Source organism: Notamacropus eugenii, chromosome 2 (assembly GCF_028372415.1).
Source record: "Notamacropus eugenii isolate mMacEug1 chromosome 2, mMacEug1.pri_v2, whole genome shotgun sequence".
In the NCBI taxonomy this organism is placed as follows: domain Eukaryota; kingdom Metazoa; phylum Chordata; class Mammalia; order Diprotodontia; family Macropodidae; genus Notamacropus; species Notamacropus eugenii.
Genome location: NC_092873.1, coordinates 503,897,350 through 503,910,698, shown reverse-complemented (window position 1 = coordinate 503,910,698; position 13,349 = coordinate 503,897,350). Strand labels below are relative to the sequence as shown.

The following is a 13,349-nucleotide window of genomic DNA, read 5'->3' as shown; positions in this document are numbered from 1 at the left end:
AGGTCTTGGGGCCCTGCGGCCAGCTCTCTATCCAGCACACCACAATGCCTCCTGCTTTCACATGAAAAAGCGACACGATTAGACCAGGGCACTGATATCAATCTTCACAACTAAACACTCAAAACGGAGACGAGAAGCTAGCAACAAGCTGGGTCAAAGTGTCATTTTTTTTTTTTAAAGTTTGGGGATCAAATAAACAGGAGACAAGTCTGGTTGATGACCTCTCAAGGATTATTGTCCAAAGAAATTTCCCCCTGTACATTCTGATAAGGAATTTAAAAATGCTGTTTTAAAGATATGTACCCTACTTTTGCTTTGTTTTGTGTGCATGAAAAGAGAAGCTTTAACTCAACCCTATCCCAGCCTCCAGGCCCTGGACCATTCTCCTGGCCCTCTCACGGTAGCTCCACTTCCCCCTGCTGGCTAGACGTGGCACAGGGCCTCTGGCCACATGAGACTCACTGAGGATCAGTGGAAAGAGTGTCTGCCTTCTAGTTCAAACCACGGCCTCCAAAGTCTTCCTATTATAGCACACATGACAACAGCCAGCTTTTTGGTTTGAGTATGTCCAGGAAGGGAGAATCCATGACCTTCTGAGGCTGCCTATTCCACTCTCAGAGAGCATTACAGGTTGGGAAGTTTTCCCTGATGACTCCCAAATTCTCATCCATGGCTACTAGTTCTGCCCTCTGGAACCAATCGAACCCTTCCACACCGCAGCCTTTAAATGCCTGAAGACAACTGTCATGCCCCCTCTCCCCTGAAGTCTTTTCTCCAAGTCAAACATTCCTCCTTCCCTCCACTGATGTTCACCATGGCAAGGACTTGTGGCCTTTTAGAATTCTGCTGGGGGCCCCTTTGGACATTTCCCAGATAATCAATCACATTCCTAAATTCTGGCTCCTGAACTACACACCAGACAGGGTCTACCCAGGGTAGAGAACAGCAGGATTAAGTGTCCAGCAGCACCTTCCTCAGGCAGGTAGCAATGAGTTTTCTTTACGATCAACAAACGTGGCTGTACCAATAATTAGGAAGCTCATATGCAAAGGGACAGCTGTGAAGTCAGCAGTGAGGGTGGTGGTGAGTGGTTTCTGAATCTGAGTTCCTTTCCCCTAACAAGTGGCCACCAGTTTCCTCATCCTTCTCGTTTCAGCAGGACCTCTACCAGCCACCCTTAAAAATGAGAAGCAACACTGATTTCCCACTCTGTAAAAGCTCTGTTTTATGAGGCAGCTTGGCGTGAAGGAGGATGGAGGCCCGGTCTCAAGGGTCACCTCAGGCATGTCATGGCCTTTTAACTTCTCAGGACTTTGGGTAGCTCTCCAAGATCAGAAGTTGCAGAGAAGGTGCCACCCAGGTTTGGTGGAGGGAGCTTCCTCATCTGGGAATTCCCTATGCCAATGAAATCCCAGGGTGGGTCTATTCCCATTCCTAGGAATCCTTACTCCTCTGTCTCTATCAGGTCCCCTGACTGGGGGGGTGGAGGGGAAAGTTTATAGCATTAACTCCAAGGGGTCCATGGAAGGAAAACCCAGCCTCAATGCTTAAGGGACCTGCTTATGAGAAAATATCCATGCCTCCTGATGCCAAGCTAAACTGCTAGGTATCGGCCTGATGCCAAGCTAAACTGCTAGGTATCGGCTTCTGTCTCATTCATTTTAAGAACTGAGATTTTATGATTTCATTGGGTCACTTACCTTCTTTACATTTCACTACCACAAATGCAATGCATCCAATTTTGTCATTACAAAGGTACACAGGCCCAGGAGGCTGAAGATGTTCTCGCTGTATAGCCCTCAGCTGGCCGGAAACATCCCCAGGAGGACAGTCACAGAATACGCTGTGTTTAGAAAGTATGTGGTGACTGTCATCACAGGGACATTGATTTTTCAAGCCCAGCAGAGGCCCCAGCGTCCTAGGCTAGCAAACACTAACTCAACATTTCCACCCAGAATATTGCAACAGTAAGTTAAATTCATGTTGCCAAGAAGAACCAGGATTTAGGGGAGTGAAACCATAGTGGCTCCAAGAAAAAGTCATCACTCCACCTCCCAACCAAACGATTTAAAAAGCCACCAGCACCACTGGTTTTTACCGAACAATAAAGTCAACCATAACTGAATTAGGCGTTAGCTCAAAGGCCAGAGCTCTCACAGAGCCCAAAGGGGGCTCTCACTCTCTCTCTCTCTGTCTCCCTCATTCTCTCTCTCCCTCATTTTCTCTGTCTCTCTCTCCCTCATTCTCTCTCTCTCTCTCTCTCTCTCTCTCTCTCTCTCTCTCTCTCTCTCTTTCTCTCTCTCTCTCTCACACACACACACACACACATTAACAATATACATCACGATGGGGAGGGGGGCAGGGAGGAATCAGGGAAGGTTTCATGAAAGAGACAGCATGAGGGTTTGAATATTAAAGGACGTGTTCAGAAGGCGAAGCAGTAAGGGCATTCCAGACAGAGATTAAGATTTCACTACATTAAGTTTGGTGACTAAAGGAAAAGGTCCATCAGTTCTCAAGGGGATTTCTTCAGAGAATGAAATCCAATCTGAAAATACGATTTGTGTGTACACCATTACTTAAATCCAGGTATTGGTCAGCCAATCCTTACTGACCTGAACCCTAGGACCTGTTTTCTTCTCGAATGGCAAATACCATCTTTGCTTTTGGAAACAGAGAGCTCTCAGCCTGATTACAGGGCCCACTTCTTCCCACCTGGGCCAAGGATGCCAGCTGCATGGGGGCAGGTGGCTGTGTTGTTGAAGTGGTCTTACTTATACCTGCCTCAATGGCCTTGCATGACCCAGAGTTTCTGAAGAACCACAGCACTGCTCTGATGAATTAGACAGAGAAGGGGCTGAGCCACACGTGTGCTTCATTTTGTGGTTGGCCTGGTGCTCTACACCCCTGGGGGCAGACAAGGCTGAGCTACTGGACTGCCTGAGACCGGAAACACTGGGGCTTAACCCAAGGTCCCTCAGGGCCACCATGGTGTGGGGGGAGGGCTGACTATTTCTGTACAAAAACAGCCTGTTTGATCATCCAACCAGAGCGAGGGCTGTGGCCAGGCCCAGGGGAAACAATAACAAAACAAACAAACAAAAAGACCTGCTAGTCTTAAAAAAAAGGGCTCTAGCAGATGACCCAAAACACACAGCGGCAAGTCTCCAATCCAGCCAGTTTTTCCAAACTTCTAATTTGACCCAAATGGGTCAAACTTTTAAAATTTCAAGCAGCATAAAATAACCCAGGGCCATCACCAAAGGGGCCTACTTCCCAAACTGTCCAAAATAGAGCTTGAAAATCCCAATCAAATTCTAACTGCTACATGCCCAGAAATATCCAGTAAGTATTGATAGGATGGCAATAAAATGATTTCACAGGAATACATAAAATCCATTCTAAATAAGAAGCAGGTCCATTCAGTGAAGTCCTATTCCAAAAGGCTAGGCAGTACAGTGGGAAAGAGTCTTAGGCCTGCAGTGACAAAGCCCTGGCTTTGGAGACCCCAGTCCTGCCCAAGGGAGGGCCTTTACCTCTCTGAGCCTTAATTCTTTCATCCGTAAAATGGGATATCCGTTGTTGTAAGGATCAAATGCAACCGTGTATGCAAAAGCACTCTGTGGATATTCCACTGATATAGAAATGTTGGCTATTATTACTGGGAGAAGGGGAGAGAAAAGCATTTATGTGGAGCCTGCTATGCGCCAGGCTCTGCCCTCATAAAGCCTAGAAGAGAAGGGGGTGGGGGGGAACTCAGGAAGGCTCCATGGAAGAGGCAGCTAATTACCTAGCTAATTACCCAGCTGCCCCTCCCCCTCAAACTCCAGTTCTGTATCACCCCTGGCTATCCTGTAGGCATCTTGAATTCTGCATGTCCCAAACCAAACTCTTTCCCCCTGCTTACCCCTCCTTAACTTTCCTGCTTCCAGACATGTCTGTGGCCTTCGAGTCCTGGATCCTTTATCCTCCCTCACCCACAAGAGCCAACTGGTCTCGCTGATATATCCTCCACAGCCTCTATCTCATTATCTCCCTTCTCTCCATTCACACAGTCTCTCCTCTACTTCAAGCCCATGCTGCCTTCTGCTGGGACTGCTGAAATAGCCTCCTTATTAGCCTCTCTCCCTCTAGTCTCTTTTGCCAAACCAACTTATAAAAAGCTGCTCAAAAATCCTACAGGAGAGGTTTGATCATTAACTTTTCTCCTGCTTCTATGCATCTGGAGAGGACTTCCCCACAGTCTCCTAATGTCCCCTTTCTCATTTCTGCTTGAGAAAATCCTTCTCTTCCCTCAAGGTCCAAATCAGGTGTTGTTATACCTCTACAAAGACTTCCCTGAGGTCCTTCGGATGAATTCTCTGAGAGCACATCACCTGAGTCCTTCCTTTGTCCTGCCATGTTCTACCTGGTATCACTGTATCATAGTGATTTCTGCGTTACTCATATTCTTCCCGCGTTCCTCCAGTACTCACTCTCTCCCTCCCTCCGTCTCTCACTCACTCACACAAACACAGCTGTGAGTTCTGCTTCATCTTTGTGTTCTTAAAAGGCATCCTCCTCATTTAACAGATGAGAAAACTGAGGCCCATAGAGGTTCGGTAACTTTCCCAAGGTCACAGAGAAGTTCGGCAGCAGAGCTAGAATTTGAACTCAAGCCTTGTGACTCTGAGGTGTGTGCCCACACCACCTCCTACAGTCAGAGCTTAACTGATGTTTGTTGAACTGAAATGAACTGGGCCTTAGATTTACTTCTGTAAACTGTTATGGTTGAGCTAATCAAATGAAAAGTGAAAGCCTGATCACTGAAACCACTCAAAAGGACAAATAACCTTCCAGCACTTGGTAGCACTTTAGAAGGGCCCACTACCAAACAAAACAACTGTTACTCTTAATCCATTAAAACAGTCCAAGGGAATACTTTCTTCACCTTGTTCAAGCTACTGCCTCTTCTTGAAAATGTTAAGATAGCTTTCAAAGCAAAGCTTGTCTCATTAGACTGGATTTCCATCCACTTAGTCCAAATGAGTAAGATTTTATCACAGGATGGGCCATGTTTTAATGGACTTCAAAGGCTGGAGAGTTGAAGGATCTTTGGAACAAGCCAGCACTGACAGGTGGACAACTCTATCTCCTGAGAGATATAGATCTGCAGGCCCAGACTCATGAGGGATTCGTTCAAGCTCACACAAGCAAAGCCCACCAGCATCTGAATAGTGTCTTCCACGCCAGACCCAGGGCTCTTCTTTGCTCTTGACCAACCCCCTTGGTTTACATTCATCTTGGTATGAATGAGTTTTGTATATGAAAAAGGAGCAAGAATCGTGATCACATTCACTTGAGATCATTCTAGACCAACCTCCTTTTTGCAGATCAAGATACTCAGGGCCTCAAGGCTGGAGGTGGGGAAAGAGTACTGGGTTCAAATCCCATTTTTTGCATGTGTGACCTGAGGTAACTCCCCCAACCTGGACTTCAGTTTTTCTGTGCAGCCTATGACTCTTGAGTCTGCAACTGTCCTGGCCTGCATCCTAAAACTGTGCCCCTTTTCACTTTCTGTTGCACACCTGATTAATAAGGAATCAAGAGCTTCTAGACAGACCTTGGAGAACAGCGCCTGAGAGTGTCCAGAACTCGGCCCATATTTCTGTCCCCTCTTTCTAGTGAACCAAGCCACCCTCGAGGCCCCCCGCCCCCCCCCCCCGTCAGATTTTTTGCATGCCAAAGGCCACCCTTACTAGTGCATACGTGCCTCTCCATTACTAGCGCATACGTGCCTCTCGAAGGCCATAAGCCCCTTAAGAACAAAAACAACTTTTGCACTGGGGTCTTCCCAGAGGACTGACTGTGCCCCCAGAAGGTCACAATGTATTGACTCAATTGGATGGGGTGGCTCCTCACTAGGCCAGTAACAGTAGCTTCAGGGAAGTCTTGTATTGGAATTCTGAGTGAGAATTCTTCCTTTTAGAGATCCATCTGATTTTGAAGGTGGTTATCTTGCTGCTAACTCTCATGTAAACAGACAGCAAGATGGTACAAATAACAAAATCCACAGATTACCCTGAACCTCACTTCTATCTCTGATTTCCATCACCTTTCTCTTGTGCTTTGCAGATTTCAAAAGGTGGTGGTGTACTGATCTGAAATCTAACCATTTCTCCCTTCCTCTGACTGCTGCCAATCAGAACATCAAGATGAAAAAAGAAAAATCAGAAGACCTGTATAACTTAAAAAAGCACCAAATCTCTGTATTGTACAACCAAAAAGGGTTTGACACCAATTATTTATCCTAGGCTATTAATACAGTGAATAGAGAACTGAAAAACACCCTTCGGAGATCTTGGAAGTACCCTGCACTTAGAAAACACTCGATAACTATTTAGTGAACTTCATAATACGGAGGTTATCTGGCTAACCTAAATAATAATCTGAATATTATGTCTTTAAAACTTTGGTTCAAGGTAACATCTAACAAATGTTACTAAGAGAGAGAGAGGCTGCCTCTCTCTGAGACAGAGATCTGCCTGGAGTGAACACTTTCCATTAGAAAGCATTAATATTTGATAAGTGCTCCTAACTCAACTAGCACACACCAACAGAGGATAAAGAGTTCTTCAGAATTTTGTATGGGATGCTATCAGATACTGACGTCAGGTAAATATAATTACTATCACCTACACAATAATAAACTGTTCTGTAATCATTCCTTCCATCCTATCGGATCGTATGAAACACAGGAAAAATATATGGGAGAAAAATTTCTGAATTAAAGACATGTTTTTAATATCATCTCAAACACAAAAATTCCTTTTTCTTTTAATATTTTATTTTCCCCCAATTACAACGTAAAATAATTTTCAACATTTACTTTTTTAAAATTTTGAGTTCTAAATTCTCTCCCTCCCTCCCCTCTCCCATCCTTGAGATGGTAAGCCACCTGATACAGGTTATGTACCAGACATAAAAATACTGAATGCTTTACATGAATTAGTATAATATATAATTCTATATTTGTATGTCTTCATTTTTCTACATATTTTACTAAAATATTTAAATTGACAATATCATTCTTTTACAATTTTTCATCAGTTTTTCATTTAATTTTAAAATTAAATTTTATTTTCAGTTCTGTATTTTTTTCTACCTCCCTTTCCCAACCATTCACAGAGCAAGAAAAATGAAATCACTATAAATATATATTATCATGCAAAACAAATTCCCACATCAGCCAAGTCCAAAAGAAATCTAGACTTGAACTGCACTAAAACCATCACAGTTCTAGCACTCGCGCCCTCTCTCTCTCTCTCTCATTGTGAATCCACCGGAATAGTAGAGGCACGCTGCCCTCTATTAGCAGGCCTGGCCAGCTCTGGGGGCACATCTGCTGTGCTCTGGGCAGATTAGGACTCACCTTTGCTGACAATCAGCTGCCAGCCACCAGAGATAAGAAACTTGGGTAGATTATAGTCCCTAGTTCAAAGACAATGTATCAGTGGGGCCTTATTACCCCAAGCCTTTCATCACAAGAGACAAAATCAGGAAGTGAAAAGAGAATCCACATCATTGGGAGAACAAACTTTCAGTTCCTTAAATGTGATTTCACTAGTAGGAGAGAAGTTCCACATAGAATGCCAGATTCCTAGAGCTAGAAGCTATCTTGTACAGGGACAAAAACGTATGCCCCAAATATAACTGAAGCATCACAAACAATGAACTGGTAGACAAAAACATCTGTGAGCTGATTTTATAAACAAGATGGGCTCACCGCTGCCTGCTGCCTCTACCAGCAATTCTGCTCCTTTTGGCCAACATCTTGAGGTACTGCTCTCAATGACTGATTTCATCATTTTTTTACAAAAATCTTTGTATCTCATCTTGGATGACCCAGTAGAGAAGCGAAGGCAACAGAGGGGAGGCTGCAGCGGGGACAGAGCAAAGTTGGGGCTGCTCCTTGGTGGGGCTTACCCACCCCAAATACTGGCTGCCTACTCCCATTATCTGACACACTTCTTTGCTAGCATTTCTACATTCATGGCCTCCTTGGCTAGGCTAGAAGAGTAACACCTCCGGAAGGATGGGCCCAAAATACACTAGAGAACTGGATCTTAATTCTCTAAACACGCAGGTCTTTCTTGGTTTCCAGCCCTGCTGACAGTAATGTTTCTAAAACACTTTTGTACGTGCCCTTATCTTTTGGACTCAGCAGTGACTTTCCCCACCAGCAATCTTCTTTCAGCCAACTTAATTACCAAACCAAAGCTAAACATTTGTTTTTGACCCTAAATAAAAACACAGCATCATAGGTCTGTGACTTTGATTAAGCTGCTGTACCTTGGTTTGCTCATTTGACCAGTTTTCTCGATGATCCTTTATACTGAGCTCCAAAGTGCCCTGGAGCTCCTCTGCTCCAACCTCTTTGTTTTATGGAGGCCCAAGATGTAAAGGGTCTTACTGAAAGCCACCTCAGCAGAGCCGGTAGGGAATCAATTTCCTCTGACTCCAAAGCCAGTACCCTTCCCATGATACTGTGCATTAAAAAACATCCTCTGCCGCAGTGACACCCCCTCCCCCACCCCCGCCGGGGTTTGTGCCCTGATTGTCTGCATACTAGATAAGGGAGACAGCACCAGGTACAGAAAGAGCTCCCAACTGCCAGGCTGTGCTACACACCCACTGATGCCAAAGTAGCTCCTTCCTTCTTCAACCCCTGGGGCTTTCTCTTGCTTCTGGACCCAGAAGTTTCTGCTTAGCTCTGAAAGGTCTTCACAACATGGCCCCAACCTACGTTTCAGATGCCCCTCCCTCCCTCTGCGGTGGGGCTCCCATTCCTGTGCATTTGCACAGACTGTCCCACGTACCTGGAAGTGCACACCCTTGTCACTGCTACCTCACAGAATCCCTCTCTCTTTTGAAAATACAACTTGAGCATCACCGTTGGCCTGAAGCCTTTCCCAACCCACCCTCTTTCCTGACTGCTATATTGTATGTGTTATTTACTTCATATCTGTGATGCGTTTACTTCTACGTGCACCTTTCTCCCCTGTTAGAGAGTAGGGATTGCGTGATTCTCCGGCACACGGCAGACACAATGTTTGCTGCTTATTAGGTGGTATACATATTTAAAAACACACTCCAAATCACTAATAAGAGGAATGCAAATTAAAACCATTCTAAGGTCTTGTTTAATAACCTATAAATTACTAAAGATGGCAAAAAAGGGAAAGTCAACGTAAGAGGGGATTTAGGAAGGGACACACTAATAAATTATTTGTGGAACTTCGAATTGGTCCAACTGCTTCGAATGTCACTTTGGAATTATGCAAGTGACCAAACTGCCCACATTCTCTGATCTCGCAACTGCTCCTGGGCAGTCTCCAAAGAGAACCAAGAAGACCAAAGCTCGTTAAATACCGAAGCATCTGTAACAGCACTCTTAGTAACAGCAAAATACTGGAGGGAAAAGGGGATGAGGGTCACTTGGCAGAGGGCGGACCTAAGAATCCTGGATGTGAGCCTTCTCCTTCTGGAGCTCTCCACAGCACTCAGTGCTGGGGATCACCCTGTCTTCCTAGATACCATCTCCTCTGGATTTTCATCACACTTCTCTCCTGTGAGTGCTCTTGTCTGACTACTTCTTGGTCTTTGCCAGATCATGGTTATTTCCTTCCCCCAAACTGGGGAAAATATCTCAAAACTTTTAGACCCTCTTCTATATTATGTTTTTTCACTTGGAGACTTCATTAGCTCTGACATGCTTAATCATTATTTAAGCAGATGACTCCTAGATCTATCAATCAATCGATCGATCTATTCTAGCTATCCCCAGTCACTCTCTTCAGCTCCAGTCCTCCCTTTTTTTTTTTAAACAGATGAGGAAACAGATCCTTCAAGGAAATCATGAGTCCAATGTCAGCACCAGAATCTAGGTTCTAGGAACTTGGTTCCTACTCCAGTACTCTGCACAAAATTTTATTATTTACATCTAAAATTCATTAAAAATTTTTCTGAGTTCCAAATTCTCTCCCTTTCTCCTGCCTCTCCCCCACCCACTGAGAAGGTAGGAAATGTGATACCAATTCTACATGTGAAATCACGCAAAATATATTTTCAGGTTAGCCATATTGCCAAAAAAAAGGAAAGAAAAATAAAGTGAAAAAATGATGCTTCAATCTGTACTCAGACTCCATCAGCTCTCTCTCTGGAGGTGAAGAGAAATTTTTCATCATAAATCTTTTGGAATTGTCTTGGATGTTGATCAGAATAGCTAAGTCATTTACAGTTGATCATAGTATAATGTTGGTGCTGCTACGTACAATGTTCTCCTGGTTCTGCTCACCTCACTTTGCATCAATTCTTATAAGTCTTCCCAAGTTTTTCTGAAACCATCCTGCTTGTCATTTCTCACAACAGTATTCCATCATGACCATATATACAACTGATGGGCATCTCCTTAATTTCTATCTTTGCCACCACAAAAAGAGCTGCTACAAATATTTTTGTACGTATAGGTCCGTCTCCTTTTTCTTTGATCTCTTTGGGATACAGACTTGGTCAAAGGTTAAGCGCAGTCTGATTACCCTGTGAGCGTAGTTCCAAATTGTTCTCCAGAATGGTTGGACCAGTTCACAACTCTACCAATAGTGCATTAGTGTCTCAATTTTTCCCTATCTCCTCCAACATTTATTATTTTCCTTTTCTGCCATATTAGCTGATTTGATAGTGGTGGCTGGACCCTCAGAACTGTTTTAATTTGCATTTCTCTAACAGTAGTGGTTTACAGCATTTTTCCATATAACCACAGATAGCTTTCATTTCTTCCTCTGGAAATTGCCTGTTCATATCCTTTGACTATTTATCAACTGGGGAATGACTTATATTTTTATAAATTTGACTGGGTTCCCTATATATTTGAGAAATGAGGCCTTTATCAGAGAAATTTGCTGTCAATGTTTCCCCTAGTTTCCTGTTTTCCTTCTGATCCTGGCGGCATTCCTTTTGCTTGAAGAAAACCTTTTAAATTTCATGTAATCAAAATTATTCATTTCAATTCCTATAATTCTCTCAATCTTTCATTTGGTCACAAATTCTTCCCTTCTCCATAGATCTGACTGGTACTTTGCTTATATCACTTTTTGTCTAAATCATAGACCCATTTTGACCATATCTTGATAAATAGTGTGAGATACTGGTCTATGCCTTGTTTCTGCCAAACTGCTTTCTAATTTTCCCAGCATTTTTTGTCAAATAGTGAGTTCTCATCCTAAAAGCTTGGATCTCTGGGTTTATCAACACTAAATTACAATGGTCATCTTCTAATGCTCATCTGAAGTGTTTACGATCCAATCTTCTGTCAGGAGAGTATCTGGCCTCATTTGTATATATAGATGTACACGTGCATTATGTATTTCCTCAGTTTATTAGTCAGTGCTTACAGGTCAAAGTGAGATGGTTTGGGGGAGAGGTCCCTGCACAAGCCACAGATGATCCTCATGGTGGGAGAATTTTCCTCATCAAACTGCTAGTCTAAGTGGAAATCTGGGATCCTGAATGAAAATTAAAAGAGATGGTGGATGTCAGGCTCTAGTGGGAAATTCTGTCAGTCTACTCTCACAAGGAAAGCTAAAAATAGTGGATGGAAAGACTACCTGGTGATGAAGTCAGCACTCCTGGGCTGCCCCAGCAGCTGGCTCTACCACACAGTTTTAAAGGACAATTTGTTGAATGCATTTCAAATCCATTACCTAGAAAACTTAACTAAGATCAAAGAAAAGCTTTGATTGCAAGAGACACTATTAGCCAAATCCACCGCCACGTTTTCTTATGACAGATGGCTTATGCTCTGACAGTGTTTGCATTTGATGAATTAAAGATTACCTATTAATAAGGAAGCAGGGATGCTTTCCACTGATATTTCTAATTATAAAAGAAACAAGTTCTTTGTAACTCACTTTGTGATGATAAACTGCAATGAGGTTTATTTAGAGGGTGGGCCTGATGGGACTTTAAAATTTTATATCTAAGTCCTGTTTGCGAAAGGCCCTCAGATGGAGCTAACAGAGCAACAGGCTTTATTTCCATAACTGCCATTATGAAGCCGTGTTTCTCAGATTCATGGTACCCAGTCTTTTTCCTTTGTGACCCTTATTCAGACACAGTAAGGCTTCAACAGTTAATCAACCAACAAGCATTTAATAAGTACCTAGGATGTGCCTGGGGTTTGGCCAGGTGCTGGGGATACAAACCCCAAAGGGAGATAGTCCCTATTCTTAAGGAACTACCTTCTGTGAGAGCAATACAAGATAATAAAGAACTAAGGAATAGGCATCTAAAAACTGATGAAATTCATGCATAACAAAGTTGTTACAGTACAAAAATGGACATGTGACTTTCAGGCCTGTAGAACCAAGGCTGCTCGTTCCACCTGCCTTCCTCTCCCCACAGTCCAGGGGGATGGTGATAGCAACATCTCAGCTGAGTTGGCACATCTCTGGGCCGCTCCTGTGGGCAGGAGGTGCCAACACAGCCACTGGGGCAGGGCCTGGAGCAGGTCTTCCCACCCTTACCCCAGGGAGAGATGGATGGAGAATTCCACTTTTCTAAGAACCCTTCATGATCTTCATGTAGACCCTTAGTGATCCTTATTTGGGTCCTGCTCCAAGGATGGGAGCTAACACCTTTGACAAACTGATATGAAACCCTTAGACTTTTAGGGCACAAAACAACTAGGTGTGAGATAGATACATCTAGCTAGCTAGATATAGATACAAATCTCTCTCTCTCTCTATATATATATCTATTGCTATAATCTATAAATACCCTATTTCACACCTAATTGTTTCACACTTAGTTTCACACCCTAAATATAGAAATGTATATATACAATACACATGTATATCTATTATGTATGTATGAATAAGATATATGCACATATTTATACACACATATATACATACCTATATTTATTGACACATATACAAAACATATAATAAATACTTGTTGACTGACCCAGTTTATACATTATGGGAAAAATCTTGGAGAAATAAGCAACATTTCAGTTTTTATGTAGGGCTGAACTGAAGAGACATTTAAAATTTCAGATTAGAAAGCTGTAATTGGGTCATAAACAGATTTAGAGTTAGAAGGGACATTTGAAGCTATCGAATTTTAGGACCCTTATTATACAGATAAAGAACCTGACCCAGCCCAGAAAGGTGCCCAAGATTTGTTCACACAGGCAGCAGAGCGGCTGAGCCCTGATGCTCTGATCCTAGGTCTAGGATTCTGTATTCTCCCATATCTCATACAATTCATAACAAGAATCCTCTCCCCTCTCCAATCCATTCTTTACG

The 13,349-nt window shown here is 43.2% G+C and overlaps 1 protein-coding gene across 4 annotated transcripts in view; it reads right to left on the bottom strand.

The window, feature by feature from the left end:
- Nucleotides 1-13,349, bottom strand: part of RPAP2 (RNA polymerase II associated protein 2) — an 87,988-nt gene that overhangs the window by 29,722 nt on the left and 44,917 nt on the right. Inside the window, exon 12 of one of the 4 annotated variants that reach the window (XM_072649078.1) lies at nt 11,433-11,543. The exons of the other annotated variants lie outside the window; for them this stretch is intronic. Coding sequence (XP_072505179.1) covers nt 11,519-11,543 — 25 coding nt within the window. The 3' untranslated portion in view covers nt 11,433-11,518. Of the gene's footprint in view, nt 1-11,432; nt 11,544-13,349 lie in introns of those variants that run through there. 4 annotated transcript variants of the gene reach the window in all.